The 24,525-nt window shown below is 31.8% G+C and overlaps 4 protein-coding genes and 1 long non-coding RNA gene across 8 annotated transcripts in view; 2 read left to right on the top strand and 3 right to left on the bottom strand.

Annotated features, from left to right (window-relative positions):
- LOC123665630 overlaps positions 1 to 4,000 on the top strand; it is a 104,232-nt gene extending 100,232 nt beyond the window's left edge. For both annotated transcript variants that reach the window (XM_045599905.1, XM_045599906.1), the window contains 4 exons: positions 398 to 541; positions 991 to 1,541; positions 2,415 to 2,518; positions 2,914 to 4,000. In XM_045599905.1, coding sequence (XP_045455861.1) covers positions 398 to 541; positions 991 to 1,541; positions 2,415 to 2,518; positions 2,914 to 3,470 — 1,356 coding nt within the window. In that variant the 3' untranslated portion in view covers positions 3,471 to 4,000. The remainder of the gene's footprint in view (positions 1 to 397; positions 542 to 990; positions 1,542 to 2,414; positions 2,519 to 2,913) is intronic.
- Positions 4,001 to 6,011: 2,011 nt separating this feature from the next.
- LOC123665427 (NF-X1-type zinc finger protein NFXL1-like) lies at positions 6,012 to 8,547 on the top strand. Its single transcript, XM_045599736.1, has one exon. It carries the CDS (start codon positions 6,012 to 6,014, stop codon positions 8,484 to 8,486), a length of 2,475 nt encoding a protein of 824 aa, XP_045455692.1. The 3' UTR covers positions 8,487 to 8,547.
- Positions 8,548 to 8,943: 396 nt separating this feature from the next.
- On the bottom strand, positions 8,944 to 14,880 carry LOC123665743. The gene is made up of 3 exons (XM_045600005.1): positions 14,572 to 14,880; positions 11,237 to 11,444; positions 8,944 to 11,146 (listed from the first exon to the last, which is right to left on the bottom strand). Exons 1-3 carry the CDS (start codon positions 14,878 to 14,880, stop codon positions 9,120 to 9,122), a joined length of 2,544 nt encoding a protein of 847 aa, XP_045455961.1. The 3' UTR covers positions 8,944 to 9,119.
- An 817-nt stretch (positions 14,881 to 15,697) lies between these two features.
- On the bottom strand, positions 15,698 to 18,125 carry LOC123665428. 3 transcript variants are annotated; one of them, XR_006745036.1, is made up of 4 exons: positions 17,845 to 18,125; positions 17,568 to 17,681; positions 16,882 to 16,940; positions 15,698 to 15,715 (listed from the first exon to the last, which is right to left on the bottom strand). It is a non-coding gene; the product is annotated as an uncharacterized LOC123665428 (long non-coding RNA). The 3 variants fall into 3 exon arrangements; XR_006745034.1 differs by lacking the exon at positions 15,698 to 15,715 and adding an exon at positions 15,769 to 16,008; XR_006745035.1 differs by lacking the exon at positions 15,698 to 15,715 and adding an exon at positions 17,107 to 17,350 and having other exon boundaries at positions 16,757 to 16,940.
- A 3,763-nt stretch (positions 18,126 to 21,888) lies between these two features.
- Positions 21,889 to 22,674, bottom strand: LOC123665742 (three-prime repair exonuclease 1-like). Its single transcript, XM_045600004.1, has one exon. It carries the CDS (start codon positions 22,672 to 22,674, stop codon positions 21,889 to 21,891), a length of 786 nt encoding a protein of 261 aa, XP_045455960.1.
- Between the last annotated feature and the right edge of the window lie 1,851 nt (positions 22,675 to 24,525).

The raw sequence follows: 24,525 nt of genomic DNA, 5'->3' as shown, positions 1-24,525 counted from the left end.
GTCATCTATGATGTCATCAGTATGATTAATCATTCACCCAAAAGCCAATGAACTCAAAAGGAAACAGATACCATTCCATCTTATTTACACAAGATTAACAATAAAATCTAATCATCTTGCGATGTGTGAAAAGTATTCGTTTTAGTTGAGATATGCAACTTATTATGACTTATTTATGACGCTGCATTTCATGCTAGATATTACTAATTTTGTACACAGTACACAGCTTAAAAATTCATATTTTCAAAGTCGTACCGTTCACAATATCCCAAAAAATATATATATCTATATCAGCCGGCTAGAGTACCTACTGGCATTAGGTTGCCTATCTTACGAAAAGACGACTTTGTCTGCTTGTGTCTATTTTCATATAAAGATTTTATTCAATTGATTCCAGGCTCAAAGATATCGCGAAAGACGCCGACTCGCAACACCGAGTCCAACACCATCGCCACCTCGACGAGAGCCCACACCTCAAACGTCTGGCAATTGGTTCAAGTCTCTTGATAGGCTGGGCAGGAAGCGAGACAAAAATTTGAAGGTATTTAATAGCTATATATATTGTAAAAGTAACGAGATTTGTTATAGTTCTGCTAAAGATTATTAGATGGTCTTTGGGGACAATTTTCTTATAATCAAAATTTCTTTTTTTATATGAAGGCGATCATAAGTTCGTATAGCAAAATATTATATTATAAATACCGAACGGATACAATTGAAATATAATATATCTAAACTACATATACAAAAATTTTAAACTTATTTACTAAAAAATCACACAAATGGAAGTAATTGTGTAGGCCCAACATAGGATTTTTATTATGCGTAAATAAATTGGTTATATACTTTACAACTGTAGAACCTATGTGACGTTAGACCTTAAGGTCCTGGAAAACCAAGAGACCCACGTCCAGCGTAGTAAGAATAAGTCAATATTAAAAAGATAAACCCAACTGACATTAATTAAGAAGTATATTCTCACATTTCCAGGTTGAGAAAGAAAGCGTAATAACCACAGAAGATGAATCTAGTCGCCGAGGCTGGTCAAAGCCAGCAAAACCTTTAAATTCGCCGGCAAAGAATCTCCGATTCTTTGGCGATACCGATCTAGAATCAGATTCGAACGTCAAACGCACTGTCGCCAAAAATAAGAGCCATTCGAAAAACCATAGCACACTACGAAAGACCGTGTCGAACTCGAGCACAGGTCTGGATGAACCCGATCATAGCGAGCTATCCAACAAAAGCTACTCCCTTTCCAACCTACACAGAGAAGGTAAAAGCGAATCACCGAAAACAAAGGAATATTACAAGAGAAACTTGAAAAATATCTCCGAAATTCAAAGTAACTCTGAAACTGAGAGTCAGTTCGGGAAGAAGATGGCTACGAAACCGCCGATAAGTCCTTATGATAGATCGAGGAGTCATAGCAGTTCTAAGACTCTGAAGGGTAGCAAGGCTGATGTGAGACGACACGGCAGGATCGACGACAGGGGCAGCTCTGAATTGAGGAGCAGCAAACAGGAAATAAGCACTATCAAGTAAGTATATTTTTTAAGACATTTGTATGACTTTTTATGAATTACCTATTACCGTGTGCTGTTTTGTTACGGTAGTTAGAATATAGCCACCCCCTCATAACTGAAGTGATGATGATGATGATGAGTGACCTATTACCGTTCCTGAAATATTATCAATCCCTTAAAATAGAGTGAAGAAATGTAGTGGAGCAGGCAGGATAGGAACTAGTGGGGATATATCTATAGTGCGAGACTTTCTTGCAGTGCGGAAAACGCGATAGTAATTTCATTAAATTGATTTCCTACAATAGTGTTACGTCTCTAGCGAGATTAACTTTCCATGAATAATGTAGATCGACTCTATTCCATTAAATAATTGTGAATAACTTTTTGAAGTAAAATTTCTTTATGCACACTTGACTCGGGGAGTAAGCTGGTGAATGCGTGACGAGAGCGTTACGAAAAGTGTGACCGGCTGAGACGAACGGAAGTTGAGAGGAGATATAAGTTAGTGAAAATAGAAAGAAAGAGAGTTACGTTTCGTAAGTTTTATTTCAGGCGTGTGGTCTAAAGCACACTCAATTTTTTCTATAAGTTCAATATCTTATAGTTATCAAACAGATAAGACAGAACAGATATGATATATGATCTCGGGTTCAATCCTCATGGCAAACATTTTTATGTCATACAGATTTTTGCTGTGGTCTGAGTGTATTATATCTGTTTCCGGACCGCGACACAAGACCAAATCCCAATGGGACCATTGAGTGCTAGGCGTTTATTTACTATTATGTATAATTAGAGGCCATGGCCTCCGCGACGTTTGGAAAGGGCTTTTTTTGGAAGGGGTCATTGCTATCATTATACAAAGAGCAATTTATAAATTAATTTCAGACCCCGTCGTAGAACACCCGTCACTAATTCTGGAGAAAGCAGTACAGAGGGCGACTCGAGCCAGCAGTCACAACGCAGCATTGTGTATTTACATGCTACCACTGGTAAAAAGATGCTCAATTACTATTTATGAATAAGATAATAATTCTTTCTTTCTAGATAACTATTTTTTTATTGACTAATCTTGGATGTTGCAATACGATATTTTTAAACACAAAGCGCACGAAATTATAGGAATCATTTTATTCAGTTGATTTCAAAAGCTCTCTTCAATCTTCATTTTATAATATAAATATTTTATAACTATAGTCTTTATGTTAAAGATAACAAAACTATGAAAAACTACGTTATCTTTAAGGTAAAAAAGCCTGATAAAAATCAAAATTCAACGCTAAAAAACGCATATGTCGAATTACTAGCAAATACTTGAACTCGTTTCATTAAAATATCGTGTCTTTAATTGAATTTAGGAAAGTAATAATTGAATTAACATTTTCAGTTGGAGATATCCCAGACCCGGACCGTTTAACAAGGAACCGTTCACGAGATGACGTCTCATCCGTCATGTCCTCTAACATACAAGTTCGGAGCTCGACCAAGAGCTTCTCTCTCTTCGCTCCGTGGACGCCGCGCCATTACAACGACCAGTACGACGTACACTACGCTCAGAAACCGAAAAAAACAAAACAAAAAGAAAGCGAACGATTCAAAAAAGCGACTAATAAAATCTCGACAGATGACAGACCGGCAACATTGCAAAAGAATAAATCGTACAGCCAAACGACGCTCAGTCGACGGCCAAACAGCCAAAACAACCGCTTGACAAGTTCGAGCACGACGCTCTACAGACGCGAGAAGAGAGGTAAGGAGAACGATATCTCACAAAGCACTATGTCGCGGAAGAGTAATGGAAAGAAGAGTCAGTCGAGCGAAATATTGAATAGGGACGACCGAGAACGAGTGGCGCGATCTGTATCTATACCAAAAGACAAGAAAGCTGGCTGGTTCAAACTGTCCAATAAAAATAAAAAGCAAGAAAACACGCGTGTCCGATAATAATACTTACATCTCTTTGATGATTATCTTTACTTTTATCAAAATATATTTTAAAATACTTTATATAAGTTATCAAAATCTTATTGTGTTTATGATAATTATCAACAGATAACAATTATATAACTAACGTATCTTGACAGATATTAATAATTATGTTATTTTTAATGATTTTAAATAAAATTGTTTACCCTATGAATGCAATTTATATTGAGACACTTAAATAAAATTATAAACTAATATAATTAAATATATATTTCCTTTACACGAAAACATATTTTTAAAGGTGTGCCATTTGCAACAAAAGTGTTACCAATTTTTAGCATAAGAATATTTTTATTTTTAAATAATGTAACAAAAGTATGGTTCTATTTTACTAATAAAAGAGAATTAAATATATATATGTGCCTATAAAAATATTTTGCTTTTAAGATCTCTATAAATAATATCTAATGTTTTTACGTAAGCAAGAGTTAGCAAGTAGAATACACGGTATGAATGTAATAATAAATAATAAACAAATTCTAATAATATTCTGGACTTTTTTTAACGGAAGCTTCATTGGCCAATTAACATCCCAAATTAATTATAATTAAGACTATGGTATAAGTTATTAAGATAGGATTCAGCCTGAAACATGGGAGACTTAAGCCTTTTTCTCCAGGTATAGGTGAAGGGTCGAAGCTTTCTCCACCACACTGCTCCACTGCGAGTTGGCGGAAATATTCTCTATTAAGAGTAACGATCGCTATTAGGTGTCTATAATAACAACTGGGACCGACTGCTTAACATGCTCTCCGAGACATAGTAGAGAGACCCACAAGAACAGATAACCAGTCCGGAAAGAAATATTTGTACAAATAGAAATATATCCATCGCGAGCGGGAATCAAACGCGCAATCGCCGGTGTTTTCTATTACTTTATTTTTGATTTTTTTTTAATTTATTCTGAAAACCAACAGCTTATAACATACTATTCTTATCATAAAGCATATAACAAATAATATAGCCAATAACAGGTTTCCCTAAAGTTAACAAATTGGTATTATTGAGTCTCTATATTTATATCTATACAATATATAAAGCTGAGGTTTTTGTTTGTTTTACCGCACTTATCTCAGGATCTAGTGTTTCATTTACCGAGGAAGGCTATATTGTATTTAAGTGCATTTTTACCTCTAATTGAGGTAGGTGAAATCGCGGGGCTAGTGATATTATAAATAGATTTTTTTTGTGTTTGTTTACAGGATTATACGAGTTTATTTCTGAACCACTGAATAACCGGTTTTGAATTTTTTTTACTCTTCTTAGCTCTGTCTAATGCTGGTTAGTAAATAATTTATATATCAGAAACAATAACTATCTTTTTGTGACAAAAGATATCTACGTTTTCTCCAAGAGTCGGTGGAGAAGTCCCCTAAAGCCAGATATCAGATCTCATAGACTCTCATATCCCTGTATGAGAATCTGGTCTATATTTGTCCATGTTTTATGAGATTTTTTCCATAGGGCATGCACCCGGAGTGAAACGTATTTAAAAGCTCGAAAGATTAATTACATAAAAGAAATCACGCTTTTATTAATTTTTTTTTTAATGATATACTTTTATTTCATTTAGAATATACTGATGTAAGTACACTAGACACACAATCAGTTTCTTTTACGAAATATTGTTTAAAATTTAAATACGCGATTTTACTTTTGTTTTTTTTTTTGTAAAATATATTAGATGATAGCAACTTCGATCAGTTCCCAACTGTCAATACTTGAATGAATTTAGAATTAATGGCTTTCACTAGTGCCGAATAGCACAGATGATTTCGCCAATGTCACGTAAGATGGAGAAGACACGACGGAGATTGGTCGGTGAATTAGAGGTAGCAACCTCAGTAGAATTTTGAAGACTGCCAAAATAGTAGGTATTATATATCAAACTATGAACCTAAAACAACACAAGCACTAAATATACTATATACATAAACAAGAATATTTTAATAATTTATTTACATCTACACTATAAACAATTAAATAATAGAACAATCACCTAATTTATTTACAATTTAATTCTATTACGTTTGATATATCTACACAAGAATGTACAATGAGGACTAAATACAAGCATCAATAAGCAAACAATATTTACAGGACGGGGGATTTCAGGGGGAAGGACATCATAAATAGGGTGAAGGAGTTTGGGACAGTTGAAAAGGATATGGGATGCTGAACCTTCGTCGAGGCCACATTCGCACAGTGAGTGATCACGCACCCTAATTTTTGCTAAATGCACTGGAGTACATGAGTGACCAAGGCGCAAGCGACAAATTGTTGATGTTACCCAGCGGTCGGCATGTCTATGAAAACTGTCAATACTTCCACATTGTCCGTAGCATGTCAACTTTGTGTCAACCATGTGTCAACGCTACGTCATTCCGAAATTGCCGACTTGGAGTTTTCTCCAACAGGAATAGTAATTAATATTACAAAAATTCAAAATGTACAATTTTAATAAACTTTATTTGACATAGAAACGGTGTAAAAGCAACCATGGCTAGAAGATATCGCGACGCCGCTGCAAAATTGCAGCAAAATGTCCAAAAACATTTGCAAGTTATGAAAGAAGTGTCTTCTTCCGAAGACGACGAACCATTCGACCAAAATGTTTTGGACGGAGTTTTCCAGAGCTACTGGCGTGGGGGTGGTGACAAGCAGATGCTGAATAGAACGAAGAATCTTCTAGAAGAAGCGATAAGCGGACGGTCTGTGACATGTTTAATTTGCATCGGATCCATCAAACGTGCAGATGCAATCTGGACTTGTGACCATTGCTTCTCATATTTTCATCTTTCGTGTATACAAAAGTGGTCAAACGATAGTATAAGTCTACGCAGTGAAGAAAATCATGGTCCCATTGCTGTGTTTAAGCCGAAAAAAATCGAATGGTGCTGTCCGAAATGTCGACAATCGTACAGTAAGGAGGAAATACCTCGGAAATATCGTTGTTTTTGCGGTAAGACTGACGACCCTCCTTACCATCCTTGGTTAATACCCCACACTTGCGGAGAGGTGTGCGGCAAGAGGTTATCCACCGGAAACAACTGTTTACATAAATGTCTTCTACTCTGCCATCCCGGCCCTTGCCCTCCATGCCCTCAGACAGTAAACGGAGTTTGTTACTGTGGCAAAGAACATAAGAAAGTAAGGTGCAGTTCCGGTAAATGGTCTTGTATGCAACAGTGCAAAAAATTGTTACCTTGTAAATCGCATACATGTGAAAACACATGCCACTTAGGAGATTGCCCCCCTTGCAATTATTCAAGCCTCCAGTCTTGTCAATGTGGTGCTGAGAAGACTAAACGACCATGTAACGATTTAAAATGGCAGTGTAAGAAGCAATGTGATAAGATGTTTTCTTGTGGGTATCATAAATGTGTAAAAATATGTCATACAGGTAGCTGTGGGACTTGTCCTAACTCGGGAATTATGTCTTGTCCCTGTGGAGCCAACCAGCGTTTCATCCAGTGTCCTGATTCCATTGAGACCTGCGTAGGTACTTGTGGTAAAAAACATGAAGACTGTGAGCACAATTGCCCAGCGAAATGCCATAAAGGGCCGTGTCCACCCTGCCAAGTTTTGATTGAAAAGAAGTGTCACTGTGCAACACACACTAGATCACTGCCATGTAGTAAAGAGTTTAGATGTGAAACAAAATGTAGAGGCACTAGGATGTGCGGTAAACATGGATGTGGAAGAAAATGTTGCAACGGAAACTGTCCACCGTGTGAAAAGGTGTGTGATAAACCTCTACAGTGCGGTAGACACAAATGTACTACAGTCTGCCATCATGGCCCTTGCTATCCTTGTCCCTTAGAGTCAAAAGTTACATGCCGTTGCAAGGAAACCTTTGTAACCGTACCATGCGGTAGAGAAAAGCACACAAAACCACCTAAATGTAATCTCCCTTGCAAAATTAAGTATAAATGTGGTCACGTAGATGAAAATAAACACACGTGTCATTTTGGTGACTGTCCACCGTGCAAAGCTATTTGTAATAGGACATATGAAAAATGCAGCCATAACTGCAAAGCAGTGTGCCATGAGTATGTTTTGGTCGTATTTAAACAGGTGGAAAAACCGGCTACACCATGGGAAGCTCAACCGCCAAAGTCTAAAATAGTAGCCATCGATTGCCCACCATGTGAAACCCCTGTAACAGTCACATGTTTTGGGGAACATGAAACAGACAGACAACCTTGTCATAAAGCTTGTCGACGACCTTGCGGTAGAGAGTGCGGGCGACCACTGGCTTGCGGTAACCATTCATGTGAACTGCTATGCCACTTGTATCAGTATGATCCTGACTACCCAAACGTGCCTTACACTTGCAAATCGTGTAACAGAGAGTGTTCAGTTATCCGTCCAGCAAAATGTACTCACAAATGTGCAAAACGAGGCTGCCACCCGGGCCCTTGTCCTCCGTGTGATGTGTTAGAGCGAGTGCCGTGCTATTGCGGTATAACAGATCTTTATATGCGTTGTCGTGAACTTTCGACAGCAACAGACGAAATGCTCAGTTGTAAACAGCAATGCTCAAGAAATCTAGACTGCGGTCACCGTTGTAAAAATTTATGTCACTCTGGGCCTTGTGGGCAGAACCAGACTTGTATTAAGAAGACTAAAATTCACTGCCCTTGTGGTAATTTGAAGAAAGAAGCACCTTGCAACTCTATTCGAAAGGGCGATGTATCTGTTAAATGTGATGAAAGTTGTAACGCTAAAAAGTTAGCAGCAAAATTAGAAAGAGAAAAAGAAGAAAAGAGATTGAAAGAGTTAGAGGAAGAGAGAAATCGTAAAGAATTAGAAGAATACGAATGGAAACTGAGTGGAAAAAAGAAGAAATACAAAGAGAAAAAAGTTGTCTTAAATAGAGATGATCGTAACATGTTACAGAAATATTGGGTTCCTATTTTGTCATTAGTTGTAGTAATACTAGCTGGTATTTATTACGTTTATAATGTCTAGAATTTAAGGACCCATTTCATATACATTACCAAAATATAGTTAGTGGTTAGTCATTACTTCATTATTGAAACATTTTTTCTACCTTTATAAAAGTGTATACTTATAATATATATATATATATCGCTCATTTGCAACAAGGACGACATTTCTTAAAAAACATCATTTTACAGGAGAGCAATTTTATAGTTTCAAGTTAAAATTATACCTTAATTATTGATTTTTTATGTTACTTATTTAGACAAAAATGTAGTGTGGTTAGTATAGTTTTTTGTTAAAATATTTAATCTTACGTAGAAAGCGCACAAAACATACTGTGCTATTTTTTCCGCAGCAGGGTAATACTTATGTCGTTGTTGCTGATAAATATATAAATATTTTTGTAATATTTAGACTTATGACATTACACTCAAAAATAACTTTAAATTTGAGGTAAACTTAAAGTAATATTAACAAAATATGATATTGAAAAAACTTTATTAATATATTAATCAAAAGTGAACTACAACACAGTCATATTAAAATCTTTATAAAAAGAAACAGTGGTTATCATAAAATAAGTATTAACAATTATAATTAGAAATAATTCAAAACAACTATTAAAATACTGTTAGAATCATAATATTGCCCTAAACTCTACAAAGAATTGTAAAACCGGGCATAGAACTGTGGAATTAAGTTTTTATTTAATAAATCTAACAAATCTGCTTTTTTTCTGTCCGATATGCCTGGTTTACAATCATAAGCTTTCTTGACGTTTACGTCAATCCTTTTCTTCTTTCTGATAATTTCTGCTTTTTTAAATTCTTCTTCTCCGTAAGAGTTCTTGTAAAATAATATGCGTGGGTTATCCTTTTCAATCTTCAAAATTTTTATATTTCCAATCTTAACTGAATTTCCTTCTTCGTCCTTCGTCAAATTGACTCCCATTTGGGTGCATGCATCTTTCCAATCAACAAAATCTTCTGTGCACATCTCATTCACATGAAATGGTTCAGGGTTTTTTCTAGCCATTTTTATAGCACCGATAAAGGCTTCTGGTGTGTACATTGGTCCAGCTTTTAGCAGTTTTTTTACTTGTCTTTCTATTAGTGAATGAGCTGCATCACCCTCGTTTTGGGTATGCCCTTTTATAAGATATTTATGTGTAATCGTTTGGAGGTTAGGGAACTTTTGTAATGCGAATAAATATATTGCAATAATTGTCTTGTTTTTTTGCTGGCCTGCGCAATTGTCTGAGTAAAAGACAATGTCAAGACTCTTATCACTATTGAGTAACGAAATCTGTTCTAGATACTTGTATACGCAAGTTCCTAAGTCATTCACACCTCTATTAGCACTGGACTCGTCCCAAACAAAACATTCTACTTTGTTTGTTTTTAAATCGCAAATTGTAAAATTAAATACATTTAACTTACATTTATAATAAAAGACTGATACATCACCTTTGGGGCATTGAAATACAGCCTGAAGATCATAGACCGCTGTTACAATATTTTCATTTAATTTGTCTTTTGCCTTCTCTGCGCGACATAGTTCTTTTTCCTTCAGATGTTTATCATGTTCTTCTTTTAGGTTTTCTTTATTATCAGAGTTTTCAAAGGCAGCACACACATCACACATATCCTTTTTTGGGCTAAAAAAAGATATATTAAATTCTTGAGTAAATATTTTGTAAAAAAGGACATAATTGCCGAAAGGTAAATTTTTTTTTTGTTGAATTGCCACATAGTCTTTGTGAATGTCGGCTATATTTTTACTTCCATCTATGAAAACTCTGCTTGTATTGGATCTTGTATAGTGAGACTCGATTTTTGGTATCGCATCTATGTATTCACGAATGCCATTTTTGATTGCTTCGTCAACCCGCGGATGTTTGTCGTGTTTACCGCGCTTGTCATCAGCCAATAGACAATTTGCCACTTGATCTTCTTTTTCTAAAACGGTGCGAATTGGCCGGTCATTAATACCTAAGGTGTTCTTAAAGAATATTTTACAAACTCTCACTGATTTATCGGGTAACTTAAAATGAAATGCGTGATTCTTATTACGAGGTTTTCTTATTCCTCCTTCACGAATGTAACGATATTTTGGTGTAATGATTGACATACTCTTTGAAATGTATTCCCATTGTTTTTTGTTATCACCTAACGCCCAGTAGTTCTTAAATAATAACATCCTTTCATCTTCAGATAGTTTAGATTTACATTGTAAACGACATTTATCTCCGCACGGTTCTTTAATTTTTCTTTCTTCTTTTATTTTATTGCTAGCACTTTTATAAGCTTTACCAGTATTTCGCAGCATTTTGTTTACATTTCTCTTCCAATTTTCTTCATTCCTTTTGCGTTTTCTTCCTTTTTTTGCCTTCGGACTTGCAGGAGATGAAGCTTTGATACTATTTTCTATTGAAGTTGATGACAATGGGTTTACGCTATCGAAATTAGTTGCAGTGTAATTCTTATTTCTCTGTTCAACTAGCGACTCAGGACTACGCTGGTAAGGGAGAGGAGGGGGTTCAGAAAGAGTTATGAGTCTATCTGCCGTTGAAGTAGATGGTAATGGAGTTGAACACTCAATTGTCTCTATGAACTCAGCACGTTTCTGCTGAAAAAGTTGCTCAGGTGGAATATACATCGGATCTTTGACAGAATCATCACTATCTGCAAAATAAATGTAAACATAATAAGTATTTAATTTTAGATCTTCGTAAGCAAATGCAATTCACTACAGTAACATAACAAAACACTAACCTTCAATAAACGTTTCATCTGATGAGTCTGAATCAGCTGATGAATTTGAATTAGGTGACGAGCTGCAAGAAGAACTACTCTCACTAGGTAAACTTTTCACCTCGTATGATGTTTGGTTAGCTTTTTCATCGCCTGAAAAGTAATAGGTTAGTTTTATAATAGATACGCGAAGAACAAATATAATTACAAAAGAAACCAAAAGCACATACTGGTATCATTAGGCGTAACCTCTTCAATGGGTGAATTATTATGCTTGTCAATCAATGCCAAAATTCTTTTGCCTCTTGAGGTATGTGGAAACACCATTGTCGACTAAAAAATATGCAAGAAAAGTGCTATAAAATTAATACATAAATAAGAAAACGTGTCTCGAATTATCTTCTAAAACGTTTTATTACAAAATGTTGCTAAGTTTTACCATAAATAATGCAAATTATTTTAAATTGTAATGGCATAAGTGTAGATATATTTTTTTGAAATATTAATTAATTTTTTTCTTTGTTAACAAAAACGTCATAACTCGTTATAATACTCCAATGGTTGTTAATTTTCTCAGCGATATCGTCATAACACGAAATATGCGTATACTGAATTATTGAAATATAATCAGCACTAACGACTTATTTATACTAAACACATTATTCTTGTAAATTGTATTAAAATCATTTTCATTAACTTACCGGCAATAACGTTATTACGTAAAAAATGACGTTCTTCAAGAGCACCAAAGAGTATATAAGTAAAGAGGTGTCACTCCATAGACACGGTCGAGCTCCGGGTTCAAGGTTTTGCTATACTTCAAGTACCAACTTTGTGGTTGAGCTCTATTTTTTTCGTTAAATTGGTAATAATGAAGCATAGTGTTGTTACTGTTATCCTACCGGAAATCGATAATAGTGTGGGAAAAGGTCGATAAATTAGTCGATAAAATTATCGATACTTTTTGAGCACAGGGTTCTTAATTTTATAAATTTTATTTAAAATAAAAGGTTTTTTGTATATATATATATAATGTATATTTAAAACTTCTTGGTATATACTACACTACTACTAAATTTCTTGGTACTACTACACTTAACCAGCGAAAAAAATCTACATTTTAAACAAAAATGAAGGTAATTGTTACAATTAAACATTACAAACATAATTATTATTTTGCCCTGATCACTAGTGTCTCGGTAGACATCACCTATCTATTATGTCATCGGCTTTATAAAATAAATATTACAACAAATTATTTAACCTAATGTTCCTAGTGTAGGCCGAGAGGAAAAAAAGCCGGACAAAACTCTCGGTAGTCTTTTCAAATTTAAAGTTGTTATACAAAAAAAGTTACATTATTGAAGGCATGTCGATCACAACAGCTAACAAACAAATTTTATATTTTCGTAAACATACTGCGATACATCCCACAGCTCTCAGCACATTCTAGGCCTCTTTCTTCAAGTAGGAGAAGGATCGGAGCTTAATCCACCATTACAAAACAAATTAAGTAGTAATTATCAAACAATAACAAACACTTTTACAAAACAAATGAAATAATAACAACTATTAATTATCAAACAATAACAAACAAAATGATTTAAAACATAAAAAACATGTTAACATAACAAATTCTTAATTATTAAGATATTAATTAATATTTAATTATAACATAGATGATTTACAAACATAACATAAACTTCTTTATAAATCAAATCAAAATAAATAAATATAATATCTTATAACATAGATAATTTACAAGCATAAACTTATTTACAAAACAAATTAAAATAAATAAATATAATATAATATCTTATAACATAGATGATTTACAAGCATAACATAAACTTATTTATAAAACAAATTAAAATCAATAAATATGAATAAATATAATATAAATCTTATAACATAGATGATTTACAAACATAACATAAACTTCTTTATAAAACAAATGAAAATAAATAAATATAAATAAATAAATATCTTTTTTTTTTTTTTCTTTTTCTTTGATATGTATTATTTCTGTTTTTGGTGTACAATAAAGTGTATTATTATTATTATTATTATTATCTTATAACATACACACAGTCATATATTCCTATGTTAAGCAACTTAATGCTTGTGTTACAGGTAACAACTGACTGTACATTTTTTGAAATAAATAAACAGAAATAATATATATATATATTAATATATAAATACACGTAGTACATTCAATCTCAGGCGGGAATCGAACCTGCAACCCGTGGAACAGTAAGTAACAATAACAAAAAAGATGATTTAAAAGCATAACAAACATTTACAAAACAAATTAAATAGTTTCTAATAGTAATTGTCAGTCAATAACAAAAAAGATGATTTTAAAGCATAAAAAAAAAATATTAACAAAACAACTTAAATAGTAACAAATAGTAATTATCAAAAATGAACAAACAACATGATTTAACACTTAACGTAGCATAGTCACAAAAAAAATCAACTCTTAAAAAGTGATACAAATGAAATGATCTTGCAAAACAGTAATTATCAATCAATAACAACCAAGACGATGAATTTGACCCATAACATATTCACAAAAATCTAAAATTTTTAAACGTTACATATGTAACGATCCGACATACAGTAAATAACAAACATAACATATATACACAGATATTATCTAAGTAAAAACAATTCTGAAAAGCGTTATATAATGATCCTAGGCATACAGATAAAAAACATAATGATTTACAAACATAATAAGAACATATTTAGAGTAATCTTCTAAATTCTTATTTTTGTATTATTAAATGTTTGTAGTAGGTAATTCCATAAAGTACTACCGATTTTAAAAATTCTTTCACGGGATGCTACAATTCCATGTACGCCATTTAATGGTATGTGGATAAACGAACAGCGGATTATGGGAGAAAACGAAATAGCGAAAATCACGTAATCTATGTATGCGAAGCCGCAGCGGAATTTTTTTTTTGTTTCTAAGCTAAAATATACACATATAAAAACTTGGAAAACAAAAAACATTGCAAAGACATTAGATGTCAAGAAGAACTGCCAATATGTATGTTTTCTACAAACATTGTTTTATAGTACTGACAATATAAATATAAATATTCAACAAGAATCTTAAAAATTGTTATCTAAGCTTTGTCTTGATCACATTATTCTAATATATCTATATATTTTTGTCTTTACATGATTTTCTAATGAATAATAAACAAAGATTATGAATTAATTGATTTGTTTTTTTCTATAAAATGCTCATTACTTAATTGCAAACTAGTCTACTGCTTTATATTTTTAATTTGTAAGTCCTGAGATATAATAGCTTTGAAATGAATTTGGCTCTTGTTTACAAAATGACATAAAGGTTTAGAAGGAAAGCACAATGAGCTCGAATCTTTCCAACATTCTTTAAAACTAATATAATTGTTTAAGTCGTCTACTGGTTTATCAACTTTTAACGAATCTTTACATTTCTGACATTTCGTTCTATCTAATAATTTTGCAGCTAAATAACCACTAACATATACTACTGGCTGCTCCAAAAAGTTACATAAATCATTTTCATATAAAAAGAAATCGATTTCATTGGGCAAAGACAAAACAGGATAAAATATCTCATCAACAACTTGAATGTCATCATTATTATTTCTATTAGGCATGTCAGTGCGGACCCTGCTAATATCGTTATAAGCTACAAACAATTTATTTGTGTCTTCCTCACAGTTCGCATTTCGACTGCCAAACGCTTTAAGCTTAATTTAGTTTGAGTCAAATGACTCAGCAGGATCTTCTCATGTTCAGTTAATGTAGAATCTGAAATTTAAAAAAAGTCCTGTTATTATATATACATTTTTTTGTTGAAAGTATACAATATTATGTATAATGTGATCTATTCCTTTAATTTCATAAATTTTTACTTAAATATAATATTATAAAATAATTTATTGCTTTTATTATATTAAGATACATTTATTATTTTTATTTCAATATTAAACAACGCTAATATTGATATATTTTATTAGTGATCATTACAGTTTAATATGTATTTAATTTTGCTTTAAATAATAACACAAGTATACGACAAAGGAATGCCCATTGCATGGTACAATTGGAATCATTGAATGTAATTATTTTTTTTTCCCTTTTTCTTCAATTTACTTGAAATATTATAACAATAAAATATTATATAATAATGTATAAAATTCAATTTTGAGACAAATAAACATTAAAAAAAAAAATTAATACATAAAAATGTTTTAGTTGCTTATAATTATCTATGTAGTAACATATACAGTTAGAGAAATATTTTATATAAGAAAGTGAACTTGTGTCATAAAATTAAATGCTAGTTAGCCATATGCTTATAGTAGACATGTTACTTGTTAATGTTTTATGTAATCAAAAATGTGAAATTTTCATTTGTTATTCTTACCTAGTGTTTTTTCAAAAGTAAGTCCTTGTGGTGGCTGCGAAGTAGAAAGCTGTATTCAGCATCTGAAAAATAGTAGTACAATATCTAAATATATCTAGTATCTATTACTTGTTATTTTTTTTTTACATTTTCCATTATTTACTCACTCTTAAATTATCTGAATTTTATTTTCTACTAGCTTCTACCCGCAACTTTGTCCACGTGGAATAGTTACTTTGGGCTAGCTGGGGAAGGTCTCAGAAGGAAAAAATCCGATTTTGAAACATTCTTCATTGGTGGTCCACTCTTATTGGTCTTTGCGAGATAATATATAGCCTATATGAAGTGCCTTCCTTGATAAATGGGCTATCAAATACTGAAAAAAAATTCAAATTGGTCCAGTAAGTCCAGAGATTAGCGCGTTCAAGAAAACAAACTTTTCAGCTTTATACTAATAGTATAGATTTGATATGAAATTATTTTTATTTTAAAATTAAAGTTAATGATTACTTATCTTGTTATATAGAAGATGAAAATGATTATTTTCCGAAGGTGTTATTCATAATCATTTTATAGAAAAATAAAACTAAAAATCTTATACTGCATTGGATCATTTGTATCATATGTTGTGAATCGTTGCATATATGTGTTAAAAGATATTAAAGATTCTCAGAAAGTGTTTTACATATATCTCTCATTTTATCAGCGATATGTATATCAATCAGCCTTAGATATCTGATATCTAAGGGCCAATATTATCTAGGTAAATGTATAAATAATAAATTAAATATATGTCAGATGATTTTTTAGAACATTGACTAACAATAATCTATTATATGATATTTATTACAACTGAGATTGTACTGCCATTATCAGTACAAAATATATTTAAAAATTATCTTTTTCTATACAGTACAATTGTGAACATTTGTATGGCTTTTATATAATCTCATCTTTATTTTTTTTTTTAAATTTCCAGTACATACTTAGTAAGACAGTCCTTGAAACAACAAGACATTGTTTTCAAGAAAACTTTTTGTCACTTATTAAAAATGTATAAGACTTGCAACAGCAAGTTATTAAAATTATAAGTAAGTTCATTTAATTAACAATAAAAATCTTAATTTTATCCATCATTAAAAATATATTACATAACCAAACATGAACTAACAAGATGCTGTACCTCTTAAAAACACTTGTTACTTCTAACAACATAAATAAATATAATATAATAAAGTAGTTTACTCACTTTTAGATAAAATATTTTCATTGCATTGCACATTCTCTGAATTTGTTATATCTTGAAAACTAGAAAATAAAAAAGAATTTATCATAAACATCAATTAGCATATTATGAACCAGAAATAAGGCTAGACAAATAGCTAAACAAGAACATTGAGAAAAAATAAATATTTTCATAATTATGTTAATCATGTAATTTATAATTATCATAAACATATAAAAAAAAATGTACCTTTCAAGACTTGAGATTTTTCTTTTTCTTCACCATATAAAGGAAAATCTACCAAAAGACTAGAAGACATCCAATGATTGTGGCAAATTTAATGTTGGAATAGTATTTTTAATTAATCTATTGCCCTTTGTATTAAAATACTTTTTTTCAAAGTGATATCCACACAAATATTTAATTTCATGCAATTTTTTAACGGGTATGTAAGCAGTCTTCATTCCCAACTGCTTTGACCCAAGAATGACACCTGAGAGTAGAATTTTAATCGTCAATTTAAATTAAAAGTTTAAATTTTACATAGTCTAAAACTAGTTTTCTAGTATACTTAAGTATGTATAATACTTTAATGTTACTTTATTACTACAGTTAGCTATTTACTGTTATAAAGATTATAAGTAGAATTTATTTAAATATTGTATTGTTCTATTGTTAACACCACAGAGCATAGTAATATTTACACTAACCGATCTGGATCAAGTGGAAACTTCTTCAAAAATACATTGGCTCCAGTCCAGGGGTCCTCTTTAGACCACAAATAGTACATTTATGATATCTTACATTATGTTTCACTGTATTTTCTAAAGGAATGAAAACAGAAAAATATAGTATAAGTAATAAAAATATAGGTATAACTATAAAATACTATTATTTTCTGTTGATATAGATATTAAGAACTTATTTTCAAAAGCAAAATTACTTCGTTCGACCAAAAAGACCAATGATTCAGGTTCAAATACAAACCCATAGTAAATCCCTAGAAGCGACGAATAATATTCTCACAATAAAGTATTAGGGCTCAGAAAATATATATGCAGAAAAAACTAAAAATCCAAAATTCCGGGCGTGGTTACTCGGTGGTTGCAATATAATATGGCGGTTAGGAAATAATTGTTCGAGTCAAAATTTGACAATTACGACGTTTCCGACGTTTAAATTTTTTCATTTTGACGTACAATTTTGCCAATTTATATAAAAATTCAAGTTTGGTATACAAAGTATAGCAAAAAAAGTGTCGCCCTACTGAAGAGCACAAGTACAACCTGCCGCTCGCACTGTTACAACACCACTAAAATACAGTGTTGCAAAAGTGTAAAATAAAAAATCGGTATATTTGGCTCCGAAAAATCGGTAGAAATCGGTAGATTTTTACTCGGAGTAAAACAAAAGTATTTTAAGTCAATAATGCGTTCCTTTATTTAAATTTGTTCCGTTAAATTAAATCAAATTCTTTATTTGCATTAATATAGTTAATACATAAGGTGTTATTAGTTACAATGTCTCATATAATCTACCTTAAACGGCGTGCAAATTTTTGTTCCATTTATAATTATAATTATTTTACATTACAGAAAAAGAAAGTACTCAAAAGCAATACGTTTTATCACTAAGAAACATTAATTATAGAAGTAGTCCATACAAGCATCATAAATACAAACAAATCAAAGATAATAATTGCATAATTTCATTCTTCGCAGCAACTGCTAAACATAGATCAAGTAAAAAAAGGTAGATAATGCGCGGTCTTTGTTGTTACTGAAGCCACAAAACTCGGCTCCTTCAAGTAAACACACGCGCTCACGCACACATATGCATCAAACTACGCTCATTTTCGTTAGTATCTCACGGGCCCTCGTACAGTAACATTGCCTTCAAAATGCCGTTCTTATGTAATTAAATGGTGCAAAAACAATACCAAAGTGAATAAAAAGTCTGAAGAAATATCGTTTCACACGTAAGTACATAGAAAACTTTATATTTCTTGTTATTCCAAAATAATATTGAGGTTATTCGGAACATAATTTCGATGACCCGAAATGACGTACCGAGGGAGTGTTACCAGTAATTTTTATTTCCATTAGCCCAAAATGCGGGTAAGTAAATTGTAGGCAATCATTGAAAAATAATTATGTAGAAAGTGGACAACATTATTGTTTTTTTTTTTCATCGTGTGATTTTTATGTTTTTCCTAAATTGAAGTCAAGTTAAATATGAATTTTTAACTCAACGAATATTTAAATAGGAGATGAATGGGTAGCTGATTTACGACTGAGCCGAAATGAACTACAACGACAGCCATCCTCATCTAGTTTGTTTGTTCAAACCATTTTGATAAAGCTGACATGTACGGTACAAAACGTGGACTTCGCAGAGTACCATCAAGTACATACTGCTTACTACTACGTATTTTAATGTTATATTTTTTGTTCTAGGACCTACCGGATGAGTCTAAATCAGTCGTTAACCAAGATTCAATCTTTGATACACCTAGAAAACATAAACTAAGAGAAAAGTTAAAAAAAAAGGAACTTAATTTAAAAAAAATGTAAAAATAAAATCAATTTATTACAGCAAAGAGTTAGATGTCTTTAAAGCAGGAACTTGCCCCTCAGAGAAATCATCAATTACTTAAAAACGCAAGTTTTCATTGACATGATTTATATAATTAAATAAATCAAAACACGGCTACAATAGATTTATGTAACAATTTGAATCGAAAAAAGGAGTAAATATATTTAAAACTATAAACAGGTTTTTATTTTCACATACCCATTTTACCTATATTAAATTAATTGTTTAATAAAAATTTTAGGACTTTTTTTAAAAAGTGTCAACACTTCACTCACTCACACATCTTTAAAAAATGGCTTCAGTTTTCTGTTCTAGGTGCGTTACCTATTTTTTTTACTTTATCTATGCTGCTAATTTACTAATAATGAAACAGATTATTAGTATTCCCGATTTCCCGTGGGTGCGATAGAATAGCATATTGCCGTGAAAGAAGTATAAATTAGCGATAAATTCGCTTAACACTTCACAAAATTTCGCAACTACATTTAATTTGTTAAATGCGAATTGAATCTTCCCATGTCAATAATGAATCCGAATACTAATCCTAATCCATCGATATAATCCAAAAATAATCCATCACTAGTCCTATACCTAATTCAAGACACAAACCCGAAGAAAGTTATCTCTAAACTCTATTATATGACGTGTTAGTACAATTTGTTTTAACACACCGCGGAAGAATTTCGGGAAGTCCCCGCGCATTGACTTTGTGTTACCGTTTTCTTTTAGTGTTACCGTATTAAGAATATTATTTTACCTTTTTTCTAGAAAATTATTTTACATTAGTTGAAAATTTAAAAATTCGGTAGATTGTACTGCTAAATCGGTATATCGGTAGACAAGGGCCAAAATCGGTAGATCTACCGATAAATCGGTAGCTTTTGCAACGCTGCTAAAATAATGTCGATGTTGTCCCAAGTCGCCGAAACGAAAGGGACAATACTATGACGGCACAAACGCGAATATCTGCGCTCTCTGTCTTACTGGACAGCTTAGAGAAATGACGTTCTTACAGTAAATTGAGCGCATTTATTCCTACACAACTGTATTGTTAACTAAAAAATCATAAATTTTGAGAAATGTCTATCTTGTCGCAAATGAGCGATATATTTCATTTAAATAATAAAAATTGTTGTGATTGGTTTAGGCGGTATTCTTTGTCACATTTTAAACAACCATATTTTATAATGTATAATTATGATATACGAGTAATTTATTATGTATAAAATTCTAAGAATATAAAAAAAAATTAAAAATTGTTTTTTTTTTTTCCTTTTATCTCACTTTAATTTCTTTTAAATATTCTACAACAGACTGACTGATTCTACAGCTATAATCAAAAACAAAATTGCTAATAAGTAAATATTTTTATTAATTAATAAAATGTAAAAGTCACAGCATATATTGATTTTTAATTTACAATAGGTATAGATAAAAAATAAATCTTAAAATATATTAGAATCTGAATAATACAGCAGGTTGAACATTACAACCATAATCATAAACCATTTATGATGATTAACCATGATTTGTTCTTAAGCCTAAAAACTTAAAATTATGATTTTTCGTGGTCATAACTATCATAATATAATTACTGAAGCCTGTTTCAATGGGTCTGATAAAACTTATCTTGCATATAAGTGTAACCCAAACTAATACAAAACAACATTTAGATTAGCAAGTTACAAATATGGACTTTTGATTAAAAAATGTCTAACAGACTTAATTGGATACCATTGTATGTATATCTGAAGCTTTATAAATAACCAGTGAAGCAAGCCTGATATGAAATCCTAAGTATACAATTTAGAGAAAACAAAAGATACAAATTAATAACCATCCTTTTTGAAGTTGGTTAAAAATGAATCAATAACAGTGCATGTATAGTATTTATATAATGGTCATGTAAATAAAGACATATTTATATAGAGGTTTAAAACACAAAATGGCTTACCATTTCTATACTAACGCAATCTATGATAATTTTTGCACTTTTCATTGAAGGCTTACAATAGTTTTATCACAAAGTTCACATATACCATTATATATAAATTATATAGGTGATATGTACATTATTATAAAAAAATAAGTTCCATAATATAATCATTTAGACTTAGTAGTGTCAGTTTTACAAGAACCACCTTTTAACATAAAAATATTTTTAAAAGGTTTAGATAATAATAAGGAAAGTAAAAAAATGTATTACAATAGAAAGAAACATTAAAAATATTTTAAACAATTTGGTTTACATATGCCCAGTTTTAATATTCTATTCTCAATTTGCTTACTTTACTTAATTTTGATGTAAGCTCTTTATAAATTATATTAAAAACCTATCCCTAGTAGCCACAGATTATTGAAAGAAATATATACATAGATAGATTATTGAAAATGGCCAATAATCTAATACATAACATTTATTACTTAGTTGCAGTTTTAAATTGAGCTTAAAAGTTTACAATTATTGTCTGCCCATTTCAAAAAATGAGCCTTTGTGGCTATTATACATTCCAAAAGCATCACACAATCAGCTTCAGCTCTATGGGAACCGATCGGTTCCTTTTTTAACAATGTTTTATAAATATTAGCTAAAGTATAACTCATTTTTTGTTTCGTCTTTTTAATTTTAGCCTTCGGCGTTAACGTTGAAAATGATTCAATTAAATCGTCAATTTCCTTCCAATCCTCTGGAGTCACATCTAAATCCGGCCACAATGAATCATCTACTTCTGTGTTGCTTCTGTCAGAGGCAGCTCTATTGTTTAAGCTTTCTGAATGAAAATTAACATTTTCAAAGATGTCCTTAAAAGCTTTTAATGAATCCACACAAAGTAGATCCACTGGTAAGTGTGTATTCTCGTTCTTATATTCACTTTTTATAATTTTATAATCAAATCGATCACCATTGTGCGCTACCAAGCAGACAGGCTTCGGTAGCTCTAGAAAACTGTTAATACATTTTATTTTATCACCGAAAATAGGTTGATTCGACAGAATACTCTTTGATAAGCCCGTCAATCTGACAACCTGTGGTACTATCTCTTTCTGTGGGTTAAATAGAAGGGATAATTTACTGACAGGAGGCAACTTTTTAAGATCCGATCTTTCTATATCACGACGTGATACACATAAAAACGAGAGTTCCGTAATTTTAGCAGGATTCTCTTTACTTGGTAAACCTGTTGTTTCTAAATCAAAGAATACGAATGTTTCAATATTCATTTTGAATATTATAAACAATAATTGATATAAGTTACTGAAGTAAGCCGGTATTAAAGTATGTAATGTGATAACGAATAACTTCTATAACCACAAACTATATTGTTTCAATCGGATATAACATCGCGATTTTGTTTACTTATTATAACTGTTTCATTATAAAATTTACATAATTTAACTAATATATATAAAACAAATTAGAACTATATAAAATTTAAAAATAATGGCTTTCACTATCACTATCACTTAGTCATAATAGGCCCGTTTTAACATTCGTCATCGCGATGTAAACAGTGAGATACTAACACAGAGTATAGTTATAACAGTATATAAGTGTATAATCTATGGAGTATAGTAATACTTACAGAAAAACAAAGAGCAACACGGAGGGGAGTAGCCATGTACAGGCGTTCCCCTCTGTCAAGGTATAAGGCCAAATGGCCATATGCAAACAATAAAACTAGTTGCCGCCGCACTGATCACTAGACTAAATCTAGTTGCGCGATTGAATCAACGTCCTTCAAAAAATACCAAATTGTTCTGTTTTTTACTGCAAAAAAAGATCTGCCACGTCAAATTTACTAAAACATGGCGTTACCTTTCATACGTAAGTATTTTTTAATCACATTATTACTTGTATACTTCTTTTAAACCTTTTTTAAACTTAAAAATTACAAATATTATCGTTCGTGTTGACTCGATTTGTTTACCAACACAGGCCGCTCGCCCGCATACAATATGCGGATCAGTCGAGCGACTTACACTATTACACTATTACAGCCTATACAGTCCACTGCTGGACATAGGCCTCCACAAGTTTACGCCAAAAATAACGTGAACTCAAGTGTTTTGCCTATAGTCATCACGCTGGGCAGGCGGGTTGGTGACTGCAGGACTGGCCTTGTCGCACCGAAGACGCTGCTGCCCGTCTTCGGCCTGTGTATTTCAAAGCCGCAGCTGGATGGTTATCCCGCCACCGGTCGGCTTTTTAAGTTCCGAGGTGGTAGCGGAACTGTGTTATCGCTTAGTCGCCTCTTACGACACCCACAGGAAGAGAGGGGGTGGCTATATTCTTTAGTACCGTAGCCACACAGTACATTTTATATTTAAATTAATTCAACATTCGCGAGGCAATACATGTAATAATTATAAAAGCATCGGTACATCCTATATTCTAGCGCAGCCAGTGGCAGAAAAGACAACTAAGGTTTGGGTTCATTATTGTGTACACGAATACTGGCTCACTGAATTTGGACCCCTTGTTTCGATTTTTTAATTATGTTCGTCGTTTGTTCTTTATTGTTCGAATGTAAAAATTATTTGTTCGCCTTTTAATCAATTAATTATTGTTTGTTCGACCATTATTGATGATTAGTCCGCCATTTCGATCGTAAAAACAATATAATTGTTGACTATCATTTTTGAAAAATCTATTCGTAAGTATATTGAAATATCTTCCGTAACGTCTCCGGTGCTTTTGTGTATTTTTTTTTTTTTTTTTTTAATTATTTGTTCGTCGTTTGTTCGTTGTTTTTCGAATGTAAAAATTGTTTTTTATTTATTTATAATTAATTTAACAAATGTTCATCCTTAAGTTGGCCCCCCTTACTAAATATGATTTTTCAGGAGATCCTTTCAAGTGACGACAACCGGAGTGTTCATAATATAAAACGCACATAAGACTTTTATTAAAATATGCCTTCCAAATTTGGAACCTCTCCGACAAAAAGATAAATTTACTGAAAAAGCTGACTTACTGGATATACAGAACATCCATAATCCTAAGAACAACGAAAGAACATATAGGGGGCATCAAATGAAGTTAAACACAATACCTACATTATTGTCTTATAA

The sequence above is a fragment of the Melitaea cinxia genome, chromosome 24, assembly GCF_905220565.1.
Source record: "Melitaea cinxia chromosome 24, ilMelCinx1.1, whole genome shotgun sequence".
Lineage (NCBI taxonomy): Eukaryota > Metazoa > Arthropoda > Insecta > Lepidoptera > Nymphalidae > Melitaea > Melitaea cinxia.
The sequence above is the reverse complement of the archived record's forward strand: the minus strand, read 5'-3'. Positions and strand labels throughout refer to the sequence as shown.

Excerpts from the sequence above, each read along its gene's own strand:
- LOC123665427 (XM_045599736.1), top strand. The coding sequence starts at position 6,012 with ATGGCTAGAAGATATCGCGACGCCGCTGCAAAATTGCAGCAAAATGTC.
- LOC123665743 (XM_045600005.1), bottom strand. The coding sequence starts at position 14,880 with ATGCCTAATAGAAATAATAATGATGACATTCAAGTTGTTGATGAGATA. Across the intron at positions 11,445-14,571 it reads CTAAACCTTTATGTCATTTT|TATGTGCTTTTGGTTTCTTT; the intron begins GTAAACAAGAGC and ends TAATGATACCAG. Across the intron at positions 11,147-11,236 it reads AGATGAAACGTTTATTGAAG|ATAGTGATGATTCTGTCAAA; the intron begins GTTAGTGTTTTG and ends TTTATTTTGCAG.
- LOC123665742 (XM_045600004.1), bottom strand. The coding sequence starts at position 22,674 with ATGAATATTGAAACATTCGTATTCTTTGATTTAGAAACAACAGGTTTA.